The following is a 23,673-nucleotide window of genomic DNA, read 5'->3' as shown; positions in this document are numbered from 1 at the left end:
TCCTCTTTTTGCAGGAATTGATGACAGTCTTTCAGCTGTTACATTGGAATGGAAGCTTGAAAGTTCTGAGAGAAAGAAAGTGTTCCCGTCAGGTAATGTTTCAGCTTCCAGACCAGGCTTGAAGAAACGATTAGCAGCTGATGCTAATGCCAACAAACTTAACAAATTGAAGCTTAAATCGTCACTTCTTAAAACATTGGAATCTCAATATCCATCCTGCAAATAATGGGCATGCTCAATGGCCGTTAACTTTAAATCATCATTCCTTTGCTTCTGATTCACTCCCTCGCCAGTCTGCTGCTCTGACCTTTGCTCTTTTGCTGAGGCCTCTGCTCAATTTTCTTGACCCCTGATTCAGCCCTTCAACTTTTTGCTGCTGTATCTTTTCCCTGGTTTCTATCATCACCCTTTAACTGCTGAACAGCTCAGAACAACGCATATCCTTACCTTGCTGCTACATCCAGTAAAGGATATATCTAAGTGCGGCTCTCACATCTGTGCATACTTGTCACAATCCTCAGTACATAAAGTGTAGTTCAGTATCCTTTTGGCACCGAATGTCTTTTAAACTCAGCATGGTCACTCATAAAGTATGATATAGTTGTTTATCAAAAATACACTCAGTAGATCACAGTAAGAAATGCAAAAAGTGAAAAATGATGGAACAATAACCACTTCATAAATATGTACTGTGAAACTTATCATTTTACTTCATATAAGAATCTATTATTATAAGCCGAAAAATTTTGAAACATTCTTAATTGATTTTTGTACCATGGGTGACAATGCCCACATTATATAACAAATACACTAATTGCTTAAAGGATCCTCTCCTTTTCATTTCCACAGGATGTCATTTCCTATTATTCTAAACAATCTTTGGATGACTGTATGAGAAGTCAGATGGCGCTTGATTGGATTTTGAAGGAGAAGAAGATATCCGGAATTATCGCACAGGAGCTCCAATCGTCCCTGAAAGACCTAGAGAAGGCCAGGGAAACTGGCCGTGAGTTGCGTTTCTACAAAGAAAAGAAAGAAATTCTGACACTTGCTCTCAGTCAGATTGGGTCAGGATCTGACAATGTTCAAATGCATGAACAGAACAGGTGTGATCCCAGTTGGTTAGGATTGTGCACAAATTTAGAAACCTAGCACCATTCATTCAGGGCAGGAATTATAGCTTTGATCAAGATAACACATGCTTTTCCTACATAATTGCTGCTTTTGATAGCACAAAGATCAGGAACCAACACCTGGATCGACCAAGGAGACCATTATCTTCAGAAAACTTTGCAATTGCCACAGTGACATGTGAATGTCAGAAATATGTACAAGGCTGTGTAATAATTAATCTAGGAATAATCTACACAAAGAAACCATGTAAGACCTGGTACCCATAACGTAGCATTCTAATCATATTATTTGCTCATGCCATAATGTTTGTATTATCATTGTTATTGTTATTTATACCATAACTGTATATTGTACAAACCTGGTTCAGCTGTTCTTATTGCACTAAGAGCAATTTTGCGAGATAAACAAAGATTCACATCGCATACAAAATTACATTGAACTTACATAGAAATAGGCCATTTAAAACACCCAGTCTGTGTTTAACCTCTGCCTCAGCAACAGTTTCAATGCCTTATTTTCATCTTTTTCGAATTTCTCTTTCTCTTTTCCTTCAACCACCTATATCATCTATTCTTAAATATTAACATGCCAGAAATATCCTTGGGACCTCTCCTGCTCTACTGCCATAGCATTAGTTGGAGCTCAACAGCAGGCCTGGTTTTTAGGTCCTACCCAGGCCAGGAACAGAGGTGGCTGCCACGGAATTTTGCACCACTGGTCCTCATGCTCCATCTTGCCTGTAGGTCATTTTCGTGGAGTTACCTGCACGTGCGGTGGGGAGCCGAGCAGGCCCATCAAGGGCCACTTAAGACCAATTAAAGAGGACAACTGAGATTTTCCAGTCGGTCTCCAGTTCCCAAAAGCAGAGGGGACCAGTTTAAATGTCTGGAGGTGGCCTCCCGGTGACGACGTTTCTAGTTGCAGCATGGCTGTCATTGTAAGAGCACCATTCATGAATGGTCGGGTGGCGGAGGATAGTCATTAGCCGTGTGTGCAGCAGGCAGCCCTTATTGCTGAGCAATCATCCTCTTATTCGATGTGGTGACTAGAAAATGGCTGAATTGGCAGATTGTCACAGGATGAAAGCATCGCGACTGGATAACTGGAATTCACCCAACATGGTGATCTGAGCGTTAAAATATACAACTGCACACTTATGGTTGCTGAAAATTTCCTCATCGAAATGTGGCACCTGCGAAGCCATGTACGTGCAGTTTATGGCTCCCTTCACAAATAGGGAAGCCCACTATCCTTAAAAATCCAAATACCTGTCCCTTCTGTTTCTTGGTTCTTAGAGGGAAGACAATGAGACCCATCTTCTGGCATACAGGGCAGCGACCACCAAGGACAGTGATGAGTGTGAACTGTGATATTTTGACAATTGTCACTGGCTCCAACCTGGAAAGACCCACAAGTGTAGAAATTGAGGGCCATGGTAACCTTGACAGCCACTGGTAATGTTGTCCATACTCTGCTCTGAGGCTGCAGATCCAGTTCAAGAAGGTGCCACAGTTCTCTGACCACCTTCTTTGTGAAACGCGGCCACCATAGACACTGCTCCTGGCTGAGTGCAGGTAGGAGAAATATTCTCTGAAGACCCCATGTGGGTAGGGTCTCCTCCTGAGAGCTTTCCTCATCCTCTCTCTGGCAACAGCCTTTCTTAGCTCACTCACAACCAATGAGCTGGGTCACAGCTCACCAGCCATGACTCTAATGATTTCTGTCAGCAGCTTTCACAGATCTCGGCAGTGGCACAGGCTTATAAATTCAATTTTCCAGCTGACAGATCTTTAACTCACGAGACCGTGGAAATTTAATCTTTTAGAAAAAATAAGTTTTTGGCAGACATTTGATTTGAAGGGATTAAAAATAGGGTTTGGAATTTTTTAAAAAACAACCAACTTTCTAAGTATCTGGGTGGTTGTGCTGGTGGCACACAAATTGTGGTATTAATATTGATTTCAAAAAGGAAATGTGAAAAGATATCAAATTTACGAAGGAACTTCATGTGAAGATTCAGTTTAAGCTCCCTTTTAGGAATCAAGTTGGCTTTGATAACTTTCAAGTTATGGCCAAGCTTTAAGAGTGGTCAATTCCACTCCATTGCATTCCATTCTACGCGCACTCCACCCAAAGGCAGCTCCTTGTCTGCTCATGCTTTATCCTGAGCCATTTTCCTTGGTAGTTTTTGTCAGTGGTGGTTTGGCATTGCCTTCCACTGTCAGGGAAAGGGCGAGGAGGCAAATGCCCAAGACTTCCTCAGCTGGAATGGGAATTGAACTCACACTGTTGGCATTATTCTGAACCACATGCTACCCAGTTAAGCAAACCTGCTCCTCTAGTGGTCAATTCTGTGGGTTCAATAAAGCTGGAGATGGTGTTCTGGAAACTTGAAATGTTTGGTTTCAATTACTTCCAACAGAAGTTCTGAAGTTGAGCCCTATTTTCCTTTCAGCACTAGAATGCCTTTACAATTTGAAAGCATGCACATAGCAGGGGCATCAGGCACAAGTACAAAGAATATACAAACTCCACATCAGTAATAGCTGGGCACAAGCATGCTTCTACTACAGAATTAAGCACACAATAACTCAATGGTAACATGAGGGCAAGCTAACTTTGTAGAACTAAGCTCTCTCAGATGGACAGCTTCTTGTTGCTGTGATAACACATTTTGTTGAGGGAAAGGAAGAGAATGCTATCCTGAACCTCCAATGTTAAATGGGGTCTAAGTCCACCACAGCAAATAATCTGCTCACCATCACATTGCTGATTGTGGGAGTTTGCTGTGCACAAATTCGTTGCCACGTTTCCTATATTACAACATTGAAATTCAACAGTGCTTCACTGACTGTAATTCACTTGAAGATGTCCTTTCTTGTGGAAGGCACCCTATAAATGTATTTCTTTCTGAGAAAAAGTGTTGAATCTAACTTACAGAAAAACTGGGTTTAATCCAATTGCACCTAGTTCTGCTTTAAGTCAGGTGGATTGTTGGGGTGGTGGAACATGTTGGGGGGTTGGAGATGGTGGTTAACCTGCTCTTGAGAGGAGGATCTAAGATTTAAATATGCTAATTAAGGTTCCATGCCTCAGACTTTTATATTTAGTGGCAAACTCGGCTGCTGACGGGAGGCAGTGCATTTTCAGCATTGTTTCTGGGCTGGGGAGCAGGAGTGCTTCTCACATACTAACCTGCCATGATTTTCTTTATTCATTCATGGGATGTGGTCATCATTGACTAGGCTAGCAGTTATTGCCCATCCATAATTACCCTTGAGAAGGTGGTGGTGAGCAGCCTTCTTGAACCGCTGCAGTCCATGTGGAGTAGGTACGCCCACAGTGCTGTTAGGAAGGGAGTTCCAGAATTTAACCCAATGACGGTGAAGGAACAGTGATATATTTCCAAGTCAGGATGGTGAGTGACTTGGAGGGGAACTTCCAGGTGGTGGTGTTCCCAAGCATATGCTGCCCCTGCCCTTCTAGATGGTAGTGGTCATGGGTTTGGAAGGTGCTGTCTAAGAAGGCTTGGTGAGTTCCTGCAGTGCATCTTGTAGATAGTACACACTGCTGCTAATGTGCGTTGGTGGTGGAGGGAATGGATGTTTGTGGATGGGCTGCCAACCAAGCGGGCTGCTTTGTCCTGGATGGTATTGAGCTTCTTGAATGTTGTTGGAGCTGCATTCATCCAGGCAATTGGGGAGTATTCCATCACACTCCCAACTTGTGCCTTGACAGGCTTTGGGGATTCCTAGCCCCTGACCTGCTCTTGCAGCCACAGTATTTATATGGCTAGTCCAGTTCAATCACTGGTCACTGGTAACCACCAGGATGTTGATAGTGACCCACCACCTCCCCCTGACCACAACTCCCCATGATCTTCCTCCTCCCCAGCCTCTGCAACGTCTTTCCCCTACCCCACAATATCTCCCTCCATCCCTCCTAAACAATTCCCACAGAGGCATTCCTATTCAACAGCCCTTTTGTCTCTGGCAGGCTGCTGACAAGAAAATGGTGAAAATAAATTCAAATGAGGTTCTGCTGCATTTCTGAGTTTTTTTGGCTGTTACAACCTTGCCACACCTAAACACTTCCCTGTAAATATCAGGGTCATAATGAGTTAAAAAAAAATCACCTCACTCAACCCAAGCAACATCCAATCTGCTGAAGCACAATGGCTATTAATCATGGGCATGGGTTAAATGACGTTTAGATAAATGCATCTATCAATCAACATGCTCAGTCTGCCGTAGTAATCGCTCCATCACAGGAACAAGAATATTTTCCTCAAAGTTCTGGCCTCTGTTTTATCACCTGGATTAGCAACTCTACGTGGCAGGAAATTTAAGGTTAGACTTTTCCTTTCTAAGGAATGTGTTTGTGTCCTTGTCTTACAGGAAATATGTGGAATGGTCAATGACCATTGCCTGAGGTTCTTTGGGTTACCATATAGGCCCTGATCTTCTGATCTCCGGATAGTCAGAGGCCAGACATACCCTGGAAGATTTGCTACGTGGCCCCACTTGGAAGTCCCAATGGAAAGATTCCGTGGGAATTGCCCGGGATGTTTGAACTTCTGCTGGGCAACTCCCCTGCCCCGGGACCCTCTGAGAAAGTCTCCAATTGAGTTAGAGTTGGACCAACTTCCGACTTACTTACCTAGGTAGCTACTCAGGAAATGTTAGACAGGAAAAAACCTAGTCTCACACCTGGGTAAATATACAACTGACCTCCCAACCACTCACACTGACCCCCGCCCCACCCAAGTACCTCCTAACTAACCCCCGCCCAACCTGATTCCCACCTGACCCAACCTGACTAGCCCCAATCCGAGCTGATTCCCCGTTGATCCACCTACCCAATCACCCACCTGCCACCCTACCTGTGTACCACCCTATCCACCTCACCCACATCACCCAGCTACCATACCACCCACCTCACCCACCTACTACACTACCCACCTGCCCCGCTGCTACCTTATCAATCTGCCACCCTACCTCCTTACCCACCCTACCCCTTATGCATTTAACATACACACTCACCTTCTCTTTGTAGCTATTTTCAAAGCAGCCTTGGGACATTTAAACTCTTTATTACAGAGTACGGCAGCTAGTGCCATAAAAGAGTGGGGGTGTGGGGGGTGGGTGGTTTCTGCATGGATTCTCTGCACTGTTCCCTACAAGGCTTGTTGCACTGGGTCGGAATTGAGGGATTCTCCATCGGAAGTCTGCCCTGAAATATCGGTGGAAGGTAAGTGTGCATGTTTTTGTCTGACTAGGGTCTGATAGGGTTTCCTACCCTGATCGGAAGATCTGCGCCATAGTTGAAGGGCCTACAGGTCCAGATACATGTGGAGCCCTAAGCGTGGACCTGATCATTTATCAGTACTTAGCTATAGTCGAGTTGAGGCTTATTCGGGGACCCTAGTTTGAAAAAAGATACTTAAAGGGAACTATACATTGACTTGTTGATCAGTATATATTCCTCAGGGGTTACTGAATCACAGAGGATTAAGACTATAGGTATATCTCTGAATATCTTATATGTGCAGAATAGGTGCTGCAAATCCCTCTGGGAGCAATGATTTGTGCTTCCTTTCTGAGACCCATCAAATTATGTGTCATTGGTGTGGAATTTAGAAATACAGTAATCAATCATGTCATTCTGAAGAGCTTGAAGCCTTTTCCTTTCCAATTGTTTTGGTCAACAGCTCTGGGAGTTAAGACTCCAAGGTAACACATACAGTTTTGGAAATATGAAACCAAGGGTGGAATTTTCCAGACCCCCCTCCCGCAGCAGGTTAAATGGCGGGCAGTGGGGGGGGGTGGGCAATGCGGCAGGAGCAGAAAAGTCAGTTTCCTGCCGGCGTAAAATGACGGTCGAACGTGCGCTCCAAATGTGCTCCATTGTGGGTCGCCATTCCTGCCAGAGGCCAGCGTGAAATCATTTTGCATCCCCTTAATGGGATGTAGATGAAGGCCCGACCACAATCATTCATCTGCTGTCCAATCAGCTGCGTCACAGTGGGTTTTCATGCTAGCCCAGAACACGTGCTGTGCTAATATCGGACTTACCTGCAAGAAGGCCTGGAGCAGCTTGCGGAGGTCGGTGGGAGGATGGAAGCCTCCAGTGACCGGACCCTGGAACACCACATGCAGCAGTGGGTGGGTGGAACATCTACAATATGGACCTTCTATCTTCAGGATCTTCCAAGAGGTGGATCATCTATCTTCAACAGTGGGTCAGTTGATGTCCAGGTGCCTTCAAAACATGGCGCTCAGATATGATGACAGGGCACAAGCCATCCAGCTCACCCTGCTGCGCAAAATATCGGGAAATCCCCAACTGCATAATTAATTAGGCTACTATAGTGCGGTACGGCGCAAATTCCCAGCAGCCTCTGTTGTGGGAAGCTCTCTCCATTTGTGCCCCAACCACAGGGCTTAGAGTTATAGAATCATAGAGTTTTACAGAACAGAATGAGGCCCATCGGCCCATCGTGTCCATGCCGGTCATCAAGCCCCTATCTACTCTAATCCCATTTTCCAGCACTTGGCCCATAGCTTTGTATGCTATGGCATTTCAAGTGTTCATCTAAATACTTCTTAAATGTTGTGAGGGTTCCCGCCTCTACACCCTTTCAGGCAGTGAATTCTGGATTCCCCCCACCCTCTGGTCCTAGAATGGATAATTCCCCCTTAAGTCAACTCTCTGTGGCACTCAATAATCTGGATCAGGCATTTCTGCGGTTCTCCAATGCCCTGTTAATGATTCACCAGGTAGCCTGGCTCACTAATGAAACATGGAAGGGTGAACCTATCACATATGGAACCTGGGATTCTTCCCACTTCACCCTTGATAAACCTTGCAGTGACTGTTTTATAAATAGGATGGTTGAGCTTACTGCTTGGCCTGTTTTGCGTGGTTTTGGTTGGTTAAACTGCAAAAGTACCCTGTCCCTAAGCCCCTATCTATCTATCCCCAGCTTTCTCCAGCTTCAGGTAAGTGGGGTATGCACCTGTGCCGTGGAGGTGTGTCTATGCTGAATTAAGAATACAGAAATACTAACAGTGCAGATTTCTTAGTCATTTGCTTTGGAGGCTCTTAAACATGAAGATGGCTTTCTGTGCATGCCACACACCCAAAACACAATTTTCCTTTATAAGTTACAAGCATTTGTGAATTTCTAAAGATGGCAGCCATTAGGTAGAATTTGAGTAACACAAACACATCTATAGAGAATTTTAATTTTTTGTTTTTTTATATTAATTTTTAGAATGTGGGCATTAATGGCAAGGCTGGCATTTACTGCCAATCCCTTCAGCAAGTAGTGGTGAGCCATATTCTTGAACCACTTATCATGACAACGGATCACAGCCTGAGTTACTTATGGACATATTGAACTTTTGAAGAAGACCTGTTTTTCAAAAAGGACATACAAGCAAAAGCTGGATCAGCTTGTAAAGCAATCACTTTCTGGAAAATTCCTATGTTGATTATACTTGACTGACTAACCCAGAAAGGCCCTGAAATGTTGCACCTAAAAAGGTGTCAAGGCCCACTTCAGACAGAGACACTTGAACGAAAGAGATGCACTGCAAAAGACTGAACTTTAATCTCCTGTGGTTGTAGGGACAATGAAGACTGATTACCACATCTCAGCAGAAACTCCTGTTGAGTTATATCTCCGAATGTGGAAATGATCTGAGTTGAAAGAAAGTAGATTCTGGATGCAAGACATGTTTATTTTCTCCCTTCCAGGAATACACAAGAAAAGGAGTTAAAAAGCCAGCTGAAAATGTGACCTGTGTGTTCTAGTTCTGGTGTGCTAGTGTGTGCTGTGAAGGTCACAGTGGAAGAACATCAACCAGACATCCCTGCAACTTGCAGGCAAAAGCCTATCTCTCTCTCTCTGGTTGGAGGCAAGTCAGCAAAGCCACAGTCAAAAAGGAAACAGGACAACTCCTTCAGCTAACCTGCAGAACCAAGTGTCTCCAAAGCAACTGCTCAACTGCCAACGCCAGCTCTACCAGAATCACCCAACTTAACGGCTGCAAAGTTTCACCATCTACTCCTCACGGACAAGCTAAAGGCTAATTCATATATCTTTTTAACTTTTATTTTTAGACTCAACTTCTCATTGCTGATCTCTGTGTATGTGTGTTGCATTTTCATGATTTTTTCTCAGGTTTAGTAACTAATAAATTTACTCTTTCTTTGACTCAAGAAAGCCTGGTTAAATTGGCTCCTTCTAAAACATAAATACATTTGGACTGGGAAAAAGTATCCACAAGAAAAGAGATCCCATTTAAATTAAACCGTGTTGTGACCAACCAAGAGGGTTGAATAAAGATGGGGAGCCAGCTCATTCCTCCTCACCCGGGAGCATAACAAAATTAGGGCCCCATTTGGGAAGTTAACAATTTGGGGTATCTTGTCCAGGATCATAACAAATTGGGGTCCTCTCCCGGGGACTGGTTGTAACGCACTGCAGATAACAGTTTGATAATATACCATTATATTTCTGAGCCACTGCAGAGGGCAGTTAAGAGTCAACCATGTTGGTGTGGGACTTAAATTATATATAGGCCAGATGAAGTAAGGATGGCACGTTTCCCTCTCTATAGGACATAAATAAATCTCTTCAATTTTTACATTAGTCTGACAGCTTTATGATTAATTTTATTGATTTTATTTCCAGAATTTTCAGCTGTGCTCAGATTACATGTGGAATAAATCAAGAATCTGAAACATTTGACTTCAGCTCTAGATCCAAGCCCACTACTCCTGTCTCTCTTTTTCCCTCCTTGGCCTCTCTATTTCCATGGTTTTGATTCCAGACAGGATCATGTTCAGCCAATTCCTTAAATTCCTCATTACCCACATACCTCCAACACCTTAGAATTGCACCTCTATCCCAGAAAAAGCACTCTTCAGTCCCAATTGCTTAACCAATGGTCTTCCAATCACCATTATATTTCTGCATTTGTTGATTTGCTCAACCACCTTTTATATCTTTGACCGCATGCAGCAAAATCTTACTCTCCAGCTTTGTGCATCACTTTGTTGCCAGCTGTGCCTTGAGACGCCTAGGTCTCATGCTTTGAATTAAGACCCTCCTTAAAACCTACCTCTTTGGCCAAGCTTTTTGTCACCCTTTCTAACATTTCCTGCTTTGGGTGGCAACTGTTATTCTTAACTGTACTGCTGTGAAGCACTTTGGGATGTTTTTCTACGTTAAAGGTTTGACTATAGAAAATGTAAGGTTTGTTGTTGAAATAGATGGAGACGAATTCCAATTTCAACTGCTGGGATTGAAAGGTGAGGATATGAATGCCAGCCTGAAGTGGGGGAAGGGAAGAATATTGCAAGTCTTAACAAGGTGAGGGGGCAGAAGAATGCAGATTGAATTGGGAGAGGGGCAAAGTGAGAGAGTGCTGGATTGAATTGAGAATGAGTGGGAGAAGAATGCCTGTAGGATTTGGAGGAAAAGTGTGCCTCTGTGAAGGGGTGGTGAGCTATATCACTTGATTCCCCGAGAGGACAAATATTTATCTATTTCATCCTTGAATATGTTCAACAAGGAGCATCCACAACCCTCTGAGTGAAGAAATTTCTCCTCATCTCAGTCCTAAATGATCCCTGTGCTAAGATTCTGCCCCTGTGTTCTGCCTCCAGACAGTGGAAACAACCTCTTAGTGTCTACCTTGTCAATCTTATATTTCACATACACAGTGCAGGATTCTTCACATTTGCAAAGACCATTCAGACATGCATATCGATAGAAATGCTGTGTCCATGTGCATATTTGACATTGTTAGCTTATTCACTAATGTTCCACTTAAGAAAGCCATAAATATTTGTGCTGCAGCACTATGTCATGGCAATCTAGACCCACCACCATTGCACGAATCAGTATTCATTGAGTTTATGAGCTTGGCAATTCACGCAGTTGAATTCAGTTTTAATGACACCATGAGTGCCCAAATAGATGGTGTTGCCATGGGATCCCCTCTAGTCCCAGCTCTCACAAACATCTTTGTTGGGTTCCATGAGAAAAGTGTCTTCGATGGAATGGCACCCAACCACCTACCGCTTGCATATTTCTGATGTGTGGAGGATACATTTGCAATATTTAAATCTGCAGCTGCATGTAATAATTTCCTTACATGTCTTAATGGGCTCCCTCCTGTGCACAAATTCACCTTTGAAATGGAGCAGTCAAATGAGCTCCCCTTCCTTGATGTACTAGTTGAGAAATCTGCCAGGGATTCTCTACCATGGTCTACCGCAAGCCTATCCTCACTGGTTATTATACGCATTGGGAGTCTTACAGTTCCACACGTTATAAAATTGGCCTTATCAGCAATCTTGTAAACAGGGCCCGAGCCATTTGCTCACCATGCAAGTGTGATGCTGAAATAGGGCGCATCAAAGGCATTTTGCTGGATAATGGAAACCCTAATCAGATCACTTCACGCTGTATATCACACAAACTCATGAATGGGCCTCAGGCCGTCACTTTCAGCCTTGAAAAGTGCCCAGTCTTGTTTCAGCTAAACAAAATAAATGACAACCATTCCCTGGTCCATTCCCCAGGGCAATATCTTGACCAATCAGAGTCAAGCTGCCTGCTTTAAATTTCAAACAATGCTTGGCAGTTAACGGTCAGCCACCATCAACTGATGCATTCTCTATGGCAACACCCCTACCAGAGTCCATTTGCCTTCTAATAAGCGCTCTCTTCTCATACAATATAAATATGTTGTTTCCCCTGACTTTGGTATTTTCTTGTGAATTATCCTGATGAGTACAAGATGAAAAGCTTCGACAATAAATGTGTCTTTTTCAGCAATACCTAGAATCTTATATGTTTTGATGAGATTGCTCCTCATTATTCTAAATTCTATAGAGCATGGGCCCAATTTACTCAGCCTCTCGTCATAGGACAACCCTCCCGTCCCAGGAACCAATCTAGTGAACCTTTGCTGTAGCACCTCCACGGCAAGTGTATCCTTCCCTAGAAAGTGAGACCAAAACAGTACTCCCGATATGGTTTCATCAAAGCCCTAAACAAATGTAGCAAGTCTTCCTTATTCTTTTATTCCAATTCCCAACAGACCCCAGTTTGAGAACCATTGTTTTGGGAAGCAATGATCTACTTGGTTTGTTGAAAATCCAAATATCATCTTTTTTTTTTTCATATTAAAATCTGTCAAATGCTTAAAATTAACCAGAATGCTTCATTTTTAACGTAAACACTCAATATTTAGTAGGGCAGCAATTTTGTGCCTTCGACATTTGGATCACATCCTTTAGATTTTCATTTACTAATGTTTTTCTCCAATGCAAATAGATAAAGGTTATGTATTTCTGCAACATTAGGTACATATCCCATGAAGCTATTTGTTTTCACAAATCAAAGGCTTAAACTCGGGGACATTTTCTAGTCCTCATCTTTTTTGACACACTTGGTTAGATTTTGATAATTTGCTAAGTCAAAATGTATGTGACCAAAATTAAATCCTGCATTAGAAGCCAGGAGCTCAGGTCCCTTCTAACTTGCTTGCATGAAAATTAAATAAAAAACTTTATTGGCTTACACATAATTGCACATAAATGTTACATCTTCTTCTTTGTAACATTTTTCTTGGTTACCTAGGGAGTACTCTGATATATATGTTGCTCAGGTTAAAAAAAACAAATGTCACCAATTATTGGTGAAAAGCCATGGAACCTTTGCTTGCACACCACTGAGAAGTGGCTTCAGAAGACTTTGACGGGCCACATGAGTTACTTCATCCCAAGAATTGCTATTTTCACAGATGTTAAAAGTTGGATTCGCTGGATCCAAAACAAAAGGCCTGGAATTGAAAACAAACTATATTATCATTTACATTTATTTAACAATTTCAATTGTTAAAATAAGGGCTCTGAAAATCCTCAGGGTAGCAATCTTGGCACTTATACCAGGAATCTTCAGTGTTGACCAGTGAACTTGTTCAGGTCAAGGGAAGGTGCTAGATCACACACTACTAGATTTATTGAAGTCACTTTCACAACTTGCCAAAGGGGAATTTGAATTCATGATAAGAACATAAGAAATAAATGTGGCCCAGCAAGCCTGCTCTGCCATTCAATATGGTCATGGCTGCTCTTGGGCTTCAACTCCACTTTCCTGCCTGCTCCCCATATCTCTTGATTCCCTGGGAGATCAAAAATCTGTCTATCTCAGCCTTGGCACATCCACAGCCCTTTGGGGTAGACAATTCCAAGGGTTCACAATCCTTTCTGTGAAGAAATTTATCATCATCTCAAGCTTAAATGATTATCTCCTTATCCTGAAATTGTGCCCCCTTGTCCTAGATTTCTCAGCCAGAGGTCACAAGCTTCCTGTGTTTACTCTGTCAAGTTGCTTCACAATCCTGATCACCTTTCATCCATCTAAACTCCAGAGAATATAGACCCAATTTACTCAGCCTCTCATTATAGTACAACCCTTCATCCCAGGGACCAATTTAGTGAATCATTGCTGCACTGCCTCCAATGTAAATATATCCTTCCATAAATATGGAGACCAAAATTCCACAACAATATTGTGGATGTGGTCTCACCAAAGCCCTGTACAATCATGGGAAGACTTCTTTATTCTTCCACTGCAATACCCTTGCAATAAAGTCCAACAATGCCATTTGCTTTCTTAATTGTTTGCTGTACTTGCATGCTAAAGTGCTTGTTCCTTTTATGAGAACAGCCACATCTTTGTGAACACCAACATTTACAAGTTTCATGCCTTTTAAAAAACAAAATCTGCTTTTTTGTCCTTTTGACCAAGGTGAATAACATCATACTTCCACACCTTATACTCCATCTACCATCTTGTTGCCCACTCACTTGACCTGTCTATATGTCTTTACAGCCTCTTTGTGCACTCCCTACAGCTTACCTTTCCACTTAGCTTTGTATTGTCAGCAAACTTAAACACATTACTCTCAATGTTGTCATCTAGGTCATTAATATAGATTGTAAATAGCTGATGCTCTAGCACTGATCCTTGCAGCACTCCACTACTCACTGCCTGAAAAAGCATTTATCCTTACTCTCTGGTTATCAGTGGTTTCTAATACACTCCCAATCCTCAGAATTACTACTATTCTTTGCAACATTATAATCTCTTCTTTTAATCTAATTGTAGTAATTATGGTTTTATTTAGTGTGTAATGTACCTTTAGGAATAATATTTGTTAAGGACAGTGTAGAGATAGAGTTAGAGTTGAAAGCACACATGTAGTTGCTGCTGAGTATATTGTAAATAAACTTAATGTTTCCACCCAAGAAGTGTTTGCAGATCAACTCTATCATTAATAGCACAACTCGGCCACCCTGCAATACTAATACTATCCTTAACCTTCTCAATAAGCCTCAGATAGATCTTTCTCACTGAGTTTTTGTTTTTTCATGGAATATATTTTTGTTGAACACTTGAATTGTTTATTTAAATGTTTCCCACTGTTTATTTACTGCCATACCTTATAATCCATTTACCCAGTCAATCTTAGCCACCTCTCCACTCATAGCTATGTAATTAGCTGGGTTGCTAGTCCACTGCGGTGAACACTTCATTATGGTCTCCTAAGGAACATTTGTTAAAACATCTGCCATTTGAATTTCAAAACACTATTGTTAGTGCAGGTGAAACTGTAGCAATTTGATCTATGTGAAGGAATTTGAGTAATGTTTTATGTACCAAAAGTAGTCTCACAAGTCATTTATTTTTAAGTTTTTCTCCCTTTTTTTCAACCTCTGCTGAAGGTACTGGGTTCCTGCTCAGCAATGGATTCCTGGTTATCAGTAGCTCTCTGGTATCTTGCTCAATTGGCCATTCTTCACAGGTGAGCCTAGACAATGACTGTTGGTGGCCTATTTGATTGTGAGAATTTCACAGTCAAAGCCAATCTATTCTCACTCAATATTCATATACATATATTTCCCAACCAGAGTCTTTAGATAGTGACAAAGGGTAGGAATCCTCAGTGATATTCTTCTCTAGTCCAGGGTACTGGACTCCAATTTAATGCTCCAATTGCTGCAGCGGCTGAGATCAACTAACTCAGCACAGATCAAGAACCAAATCTGTAAATTTCTGGTCTATATAGTCCAGTGTCATTTTGGATAGTTTCTTTACCTGCAAGGCCTCTTGGGTCACACTTACTAAACTGGTCAGCTAAACACTGAGGGGAGAAGTATAACATAACAGAAAAAACTCAATGAAACCAATTGTATCAGCTCAATTAAGGCCACTGCAAATTCATGCTTTGGTTCTGTTAACTTATTCTTAGCTATTTACCTGCTTTGTTTCTGAAGGGCTTTCTTCACAATGTGAAAGTTTTTATCATAGTGATCACACCAGATGATGAAAATATCAGTACCATTTACCAGGAACTTGAGCACTGCTCGGAGGCCCTGGACAAAACTGAAAAATATGGGCTTTCCTGCCAACTGCCAGACATAGATGGTGATCAGTTCCATGGCATAGGAAGAAGGGAGCCTCCGGAATCTATAAAAGAATATTAAATTGATTCAGTAGTGGCTATTTTGCCAATGTCAGGATATGCAAGTCTTTATTTTATAGTTAAATCTATCTAATGCATCAGCACCTTAAGACCATTAATACTGAATTCAGATTGATTGCCAGGAATACAATCCAGGTGAGCATCTCTTAACCAGTGATACATGTCAAGGCAGCCTTACTGACAGTGTCCTTTGTTGCTACAGCCATCATGTGCTTTCCCACACTGTCCTCTTAAGATTCTCCACAAAGTACATCACAGTTGATGACTCCTTCCTACCCCATGATCTTTCATTTCCAATTTACTTTTGGGGCACTGTTCTCAACAGGTTCCACTCCTACATGATCCAACAGAGCAGCATGTCTCCAACAACAGCTTGTCCTCCCACCCCTGCACAGTAATTTCTAAAATATCCAAAGTTTCCATCCTTTGGACATCCTTTTCCTCACTTATATGCTCTCCACTGAAAAAGCAGATATGGGGTTAGTTTCAAAATGCGTGCTGATGACTCCCAGCTCTACATCTCCACCACTACCCATGATCCCACAATCGTCAGTGTTGTTTGACACCAAATATTGAAAATCAGAATTTCCTCCCGCTGAATATTCAGAAAACTGAAGTCATCTTACTTTGCTGCTGTCAAAAAATACATATTATCTTATTCCTGACTCTATTCCCTTATTTAATTTCTCATTCAAACTGAAGTAGAGAACACAAAACCTTACGTGTGCTACTTGGTGTTGGGATGAGTTTAAAATCAGATTACCTATCCATTGCCAAGACAGCTTACTTCCACCTCCATAACACCGCCCAACTTCATTCATATTTTACCTCCCCAATGGTTCAAACATTTGTTTAGATTATTTGAATCTCAATCGAGACTTCTTAGTGGCCTCCTGAACTGTTCCCTAAGTAAGTACCAACTTGACCAGGATTCTACTGACCGTATCCTGACCTGCACTAGGGCTTGTTCACCCTATCCTTTCTGGCCTCCACTATCTCTCTGCTTCTGAGTGCAAAACCCTCAGTAATTTTACTTCATCCCACCTCCATCAACTCTACATCCAACTCCTACAGTTAACGGAAAGTGGGCTAAGGCGTAAATAGAACCTTGCATCTTTAATATCTTCCAGGCATGTTTCAAGGCTCAGTGGAGTATATTTGTACTGGAAACAGTACAAATCATCTTCATGCCTAGATGTGATAATTAAGTCATATTTCTCCCTATTACATTACCTCAAATAAGTTTCCTCTAACTAAATGATTGGAATAATTTATTAAACAGCTTTAGACAACTAGATTCTTGCCTCAGATTGTAACTGATCACTTCGTATTTAATTTCTGTGATATAGGAGATGTAAAGCAGCAATGCTAGAACTTCAAGAGTACTGAACTACCAGAATCTTAACCATGGTGTATTGGTGATGTTATTATGGAGATGCTTAATTTTTTCATATCACATCGCTCTTTCTGCAATTTCTCTACATTACAACAATGAATAACCTTCAAAAGTGTTTCATTGGTTATGAAACCTTTGAGTTAAAGGTATTGTACAGCCATATAGGTGTAAAAATAAATGTATATAGATGTATATATAAAAACGACATATCCATGCCATCATTAAGTCTACTTATTTCCACACCTGTAACATCGCCCACCTCCAATATATCCATGCTCCTCTAATTTTGGCCTCTTGAGCATTCCCAATTTAAATGGCTCCACCAACAGAAATCATGCCTTCAGCTGCCAAGGTCCCAGCTCTGAAATTCCCTCCTTAAACCTCACCTCCAGTCTTTCTTCCTTTAGGATGCTCTTTATAACCTACCTATTACACCAATCTTTTGGTCATCTGCACTTACATCACTGTATAGCTCAGTGTCATGAAGCTATTAACGTATATAATATTTTGGAAAATATTTTTCTTTTAAAATAGAGGTTTAATCTGTGGGTATGTCTTAATTGGATTAAAGCCAATTAGTCTGGGTGCTTTGCTATGTACTAGTTTTGATATGTAAGAGAGATGGCATGCATTTGCATTTTTTGAATAGAGCATTCAAGAAGTGGGGTGAAAACTTGATGCCTATCTGGCAGATACCAAGCCATATGTTTATATTACTAATAAAATTGGTACTATGAAAGGGGTTTTAATGTTAAAAGATAAAGTTCAAAGAAGCTGGTGAGACAATGAGAACCAATGGTGGTAAGTATAACTTCAGTAGTTTTCAGGTGTGTAGAGCAGAGGCAATGTGAGATCATAAGGCAGCTGCAAGCCTCCAACTGGCTCCACAATGAAAAGGACCTAATTTTTAATTCGTAAGGTGAAAATGCTTTGTCTGGTGTTTGGTTAAGTCAATGGGTTGTTGTTGCCTTAATGGAGATTAGTTTGGGAATTTGCTAAAAGTTATGGTAGTAGTAGTTTGTCGCATGTGAACATATATTTAACCTGTGTAAATTAATAAAATGTTTCAATTAGTTTAATGTAAAGCCTCGAGAACTGATGGTCTGATTCCGGAGTTTAGAGTCGCATCTCAAACACAACACATAAAAGTATTGGTTATGACAGTTGTTTAAAGTTTCCCTCTGGGATTTTTAAAGTAACTTTGCTTTACCAATTGCATCGGTCATAACACTCAGTGACAAATTTTGTTTGAAAACACTCCTGTGAAGTACATCGGGATGTTTCTCTATGTTGAAGGTGCTATATAAATGTAAGTTTTTGTGTATATAAATGCAAGTTCTTTAAATAAATGGTCACCTTAATCATTTATTTTTAGTACATTAATGCCTCTGCTAATATGGTATGGAGAGGATTCTGGCTTAGCACAATCAGCATTCACATTATTTGCAATGATGATTGTATCTTTTTAAACCAGTTACATTTCCAAGTTGATACCAATTTTCTAAAGCTAAATGGTCACAATATACTTGGTGTGTGATGTGCCTGCATGCCATTGTAATGTAAAGGTGCTCAGCAGAGCAGGGGTTAATATGAACTCAAGAATAGCACTACCCGCAGTATGGTGTATAGAGTCACATTGTAGTAGACTGAGAGAACAGTCTAGAAATAATACACTGGAACCAGCTTGCATGGAGGCACCATGCATGACAACAACCTGGGATCTGCAAATAATTAAAGGTTAACAATAAACGGTTCATGTTTAAATATATAAGTCTCAAGGTTGCAACATTGAGACACCACTGCACACCAATAATACAAAAAGGTTGGCATTGGTGGGCTATCAACGCTATCAGCATATTACAACATGGCTGGCAGTGATGGGAGCTACTACAAGCTATCACATCAAAGATGGTACCATATTCCAACATGATGATCCATGGTGATATGAAAGGTGGCAGCTAAATGCATGAACCCAGGACAGCATCCCAAGGTATGAAACACTAAAAGCAGCTGAAGCCAAACTAGACAGAGATGCACCCAAGAAGAAAACTTGAAGGAAAAATTAATGAAGCTTCACTACAGACTTGGACATGAGGAATCCATCAGGGTGAGAAGTTCATTACAGAAAATTACAAGAACCTGAGTGATACAGTTCACAAGGTGGTGAGCAAAAATACAAAAATGTTAGCTGTACTTACATTTTAGAATAGGTGGTGATCCCAAGGGCTCAGCATCCATAGGGCAGCTCAAAGGTGGCTGCAGTAAAAAAAAAGTTAGAAAGGCTGGTAGAGTTAAATAGAGAAGCCTGCAGTGCACAGTAAGAACAAAAGAAGAAGCCTGCAGAGTTTAAGAAAAACAAAGAATTGCTGCTGTTCTGAAGATTTTTTAAAAAGTGGTAACCAGGGCGAAAAGAAATGCTGTCCCTTCAAGTTAAAAAAATGGCCCTGATCAGACATTGAGCCTGCTGAAATTCCCAAAGCATTCAAACAAACAGAACCTGCAGAGTTTGACAGAAAGAAAATAAATCACTGCAGTAACCTTAAAAAAAAGAAAAGGAAAAGTTTTCAAAGTTTAAAAGTTTTTTTAAAAATGAGGTGGCCAATCGCTGGAGAACCTGCCAAAAGCACAAAAGCACGGGAAACTGACAACAAAGAAAGCTGACAGCTGCCAACAGCCCGAGCATTAAAAAAAAGTTACTGCACTCACGGTCCTAAAGAGGCAATGCAATTTAAAGCAGTAACTACAAGAAAACAGCCATGGACAGAAAATTGAAAGAAACCCCCGAGAGGGCGCAATTCTGCCGAGGGCAACAAGGGACCCCAGAGAGAGGGCAACAAAAGACTTCAGAGAGAAAACAAAAAAAGACCCCAGAGCGAGGACAATAAAAGCCTCAAGAGTGAGGGCAACAGAGAACTCCAGAGAGAGGGAGCCAAATAACCCCAGAGTGAAGGACACAGATGGTAGTGCAGAGTGAGCAGATGACTGTGCATAAAGCAAAGCTATCTGAAATTACTCAAAAAAAACAAGACATGCAAAAAGTAAATGAAGCTGTTCTGCAAGAAGATGTCTGCATCAGAGCTGAACTGGAAGACATGAAGTGCAAGATTCAAGCTCAGTGCATACCTCTGAAAATGCACTATAAACTGAAGTCTTCAATGAACCAAGCTGTTCGAGATCTGTACAAACAAATTTCAGAGATGACACAAAAGTACCAGGAGGGGATAACGACTCTTAATTCCACAGTTGGCAAATCAAAGCAGGAGTTAGGAAAACTTAACCAGATGTACAGCCAGGCAAAACAGCAGGCAGAAAAGCCATGCAAAGAAGTTGCGACCCTGAAATACTCCTTGAAGAATCAATATGTAGTCATGGAAAAATATGAGGAGCTTCAAAGAACATTGAATATTACTTCAGAAAAAGCTGTGCTGGAACTATGAGTGGCAACAAAATGAGGCACTGAAGCCCAGAGTGAGTTGGCAAGAGGTCAACAAGAAAATAAACAGTTGAAAGAACAGTTGATTGTCCTTCAAGATCAAATGCAAAAGGATTGCATGACCATTCAGCAACATGAAGCAACAAAGACTTTCTTAAACAGTAGAATGGAGGCACAGCAGAAGAAACTCAAGGAGACCATGCAGAATTACAGAAAAGCACAAGATGAAGCAAGCAGGCTTTGCAAAGAAAAGCAAAACCTACACATGTCACAAGAATCTCTTAAGTAAAAGTTTATTCCTCTGGAAAATTACAAGGGGAAGGAAAATGAATTTAATGTCATTCTGAACAAACTGATGAAGCAGTTGGCAGAGAAGATTCAGCAATGTTCTATATCCAGGAGTAGGCCGAAAGCTACAGGAAACAGGCTGAAGAGCTGAAGAAGCATTTGAATGGAAAAGAGGAGGCATTGAAAGGAAAAACTGTTGAACTTTCCAAACTGCGAGCGGATAATGAAGCCGTGAGTAGCACAATTACAGAACTGAAACAAGTTAAAACTCCCCCAGAGATGGACCTGGCTAACAGTGAAACCAAAATGAAAGACAAGGACAAAGTTCTGTTGCAGACAGGAAAAAAAGACAGAACTAAGATCAGAAACTATAAATCCAACTCTGAAGTGCAAGGCCCTAGAAGAAAAAAAAGCTGAGCTGAATGAAAATATTTATAAGCTTGCAAAATGGTTTGAAAATAAAAAAACAAACAAATGTTTGTCTGAAAGTGTGAAACAAGTGGAAATTAAGGTTCCATTTGCGAAACGTATACGTTCAGCAAGAAGATGACAGACACCACAGAAAAAGAAAATTTGAGTTTACTTTAGGAACGAACAGAGTGTAGCATTCCCTGTGGAAGGAATAGGGCAAATCCACAGTGTCTGAGAAAAGCAGACAATCTGTTAATAAAGAGATATGCAACTCGAAGGAGCACAAAAAGCAAATCAATGGAGATAGCTAAGTAACGGAAACACAGAGTATTAATAACATTTCTCCAAACATGACAGACCAAGATGTGGAAGAAATGTCAAGCCTCAAGACCATCTGAATTTATAAAGTCAGAGACTTGAGAGGGAGGAGCAGGAATAGCAAGTAAATATTGCATTACAAATAGTTACACTCCGTTGGAAAGGAAAGTTTTCTTTGGTGAAGAAAGAGGAATGTTGTATGATGTGCTTGCATGCCATTGTAATGTAAAGGTGCTCAGCAGAACAAGAGCTAACATGAGACTGGAGAATAGCACTGCTCATGGTATGATGTATAGAGTCACATGGTAATAGACTGAGAGAATGGTCTAGAAAGAACACTCTGGAACCAGCCTACATGGAGGTAACAGCACCATGCATGACAGTAACCTGGGATCTGTAAATAGTTAAAGGTTAACAATAAACAGTTCATGTTTAAATATACAAGTGTCAAGATCTCGTCATTGAGACACCACTGCACATCAATATTACAATATTTTTATTAATAATTACAATATAAACAAAAACAATCTAGTACAAATAAATGCAAACCTATTGGCCCCAGTGGGCTTAGCGAGTGAGGTCCTAAACCAATGTTTAACCAGGCGAATCAGATCCTTTACACCAACAGTAGATGCCTTCACAAAATCCACTTGATACTGCAGCAGAGAGATTGAATAAAGCTGGATTTTTACATCATTCCCACAATTATATAATTGTTGGTATAAGTTCCTTTTAACATCTGTACAATAAAAAAAATCCCACTTAAAGAGGACATTGTGTTAAAAACAAAATCAGCAAACTAACAATTGTAGTTATATAGTGCCTTATCAACAAATAGAAGCATCTCAAAGAGCTGCACAATGATCTCTTTGATGCAGAAATTGTTTTTAATGCAGAGGCAAACAGAGCTGTTACTTTTCACACAACTTCCCACAGACAGCGGGGAAATAAGCAGTTCATGTACTTTTGGGCTGCCACTTGAGAGAAAAGTGCTGGACAGAATACTGTATGAAATCCCAACCCTCTTATAAATAGTGCCAAGGGATCTTTCAAAAACAGGTATTTATGCATAGTGGTAATGTTGCTAGACTAGTAAGCCAGAGGCCAGCACTAATGATCTGGAGATATGAGTTCAACTCCCAAAATGGCAGTTAGGGAACTTCAATTCAGTTAATTAAATAAATCCTGAAAATAAACTAGTCTCAGGAATGGTGACCATGAAACTATTGCATTGTCATAAAAATCCATCTGGTTCACTAATGTCCATTGGGACGGAAATCTGCCATCCTTACCCAATGGTTGACTCTTAACTGCCCCCAAAATGGCCCGGGAAGCTACTCACTTGCAGCTAGTGCTGCAAAAAGCCTATAGGAATAAAACTGGATGGACAGCCATGACACCAGACATGACAAGGGCACACCCTGACCAGTTGACACTGGAAAATCTTCCTCAATAACATTTGGGGACTTGGAAAATTCGGAGAGCCATCCAAGCTGTCTGTGACATAGACACATTGACAGAAACATAGGCCTGAATTTTTCCTTTGGCAGGTGCGTGCGAACAGGAGCGGTCGGTAAATGGGCACCCGAACGCGATTGGCCCCGACTGCAATTTCACGCTGGCTGGCCGTTAATTGGCTGGCCAGCGTGAAACACGCACTGAAAAGCTCAGCGCTGCCGGGGTGGGGATGGGCGATGAGGTTTCCGTGGGCGCGGGTGAGCGCTGCGAGAAAGCTCCCTGAAGGCAGGCAGCTGCCTCACGGAGCTGCAGACCTGAAAATGCTAAAATAAAGGTTTAAAAAGCCGCAGAAAAATGTCCATGCATCATAATCAATCACCCGAAAATGAAAATAAAGCTGATAAAAATGCTGTCCAGAGATATTTATTTTTATTTTATTTCATTACAGGAATTTCATCCCATCCTTGGATGAGGTTTGATGAGAAATGCAAAGGCTCCCTGGCCGATTCACCCATCTGCCAACCATTCGGTTGGATGGGCCACGAAAAATCGGAGGCAATCGCGCCGTTAATGGGTTTAATTGCCCTCTTAATTGTTGGCAGGTGCGCTTCCGGCTTTTGTATGCGCCCGCCGACCAAAAGATCACGCAAGTGCACGATGAT

The 23,673-nt window shown here is 41.4% G+C and overlaps 1 protein-coding gene across 1 annotated transcript in view; it reads left to right on the top strand.

Annotated features, from left to right (window-relative positions):
- The window catches only part of LOC144690366 (protein limb expression 1 homolog), a 50,674-nt gene extending 41,408 nt beyond the window's left edge, over positions 1-9,266 (top strand). The window contains exons 5-7 of the mRNA XM_078557796.1: positions 15-92; positions 850-1,106; positions 8,411-9,266. Of these exons, the coding sequence (XP_078413922.1) occupies positions 15-92; positions 850-1,106; positions 8,411-8,465 (390 nt within the window). The 3' untranslated portion in view covers positions 8,466-9,266. The remainder of the gene's footprint in view (positions 1-14; positions 93-849; positions 1,107-8,410) is intronic.
- Positions 9,267-23,673: the final 14,407 nt, after the last annotated feature.

The sequence above is a fragment of the Cetorhinus maximus genome, chromosome 2 (genome assembly GCF_964194155.1).
Source record: "Cetorhinus maximus chromosome 2, sCetMax3.hap1.1, whole genome shotgun sequence".
Classification (NCBI taxonomy): Eukaryota; Metazoa; Chordata; class Chondrichthyes; order Lamniformes; family Cetorhinidae; genus Cetorhinus; species Cetorhinus maximus.
This window is presented reverse-complemented; position numbering and strand designations above follow the sequence as displayed.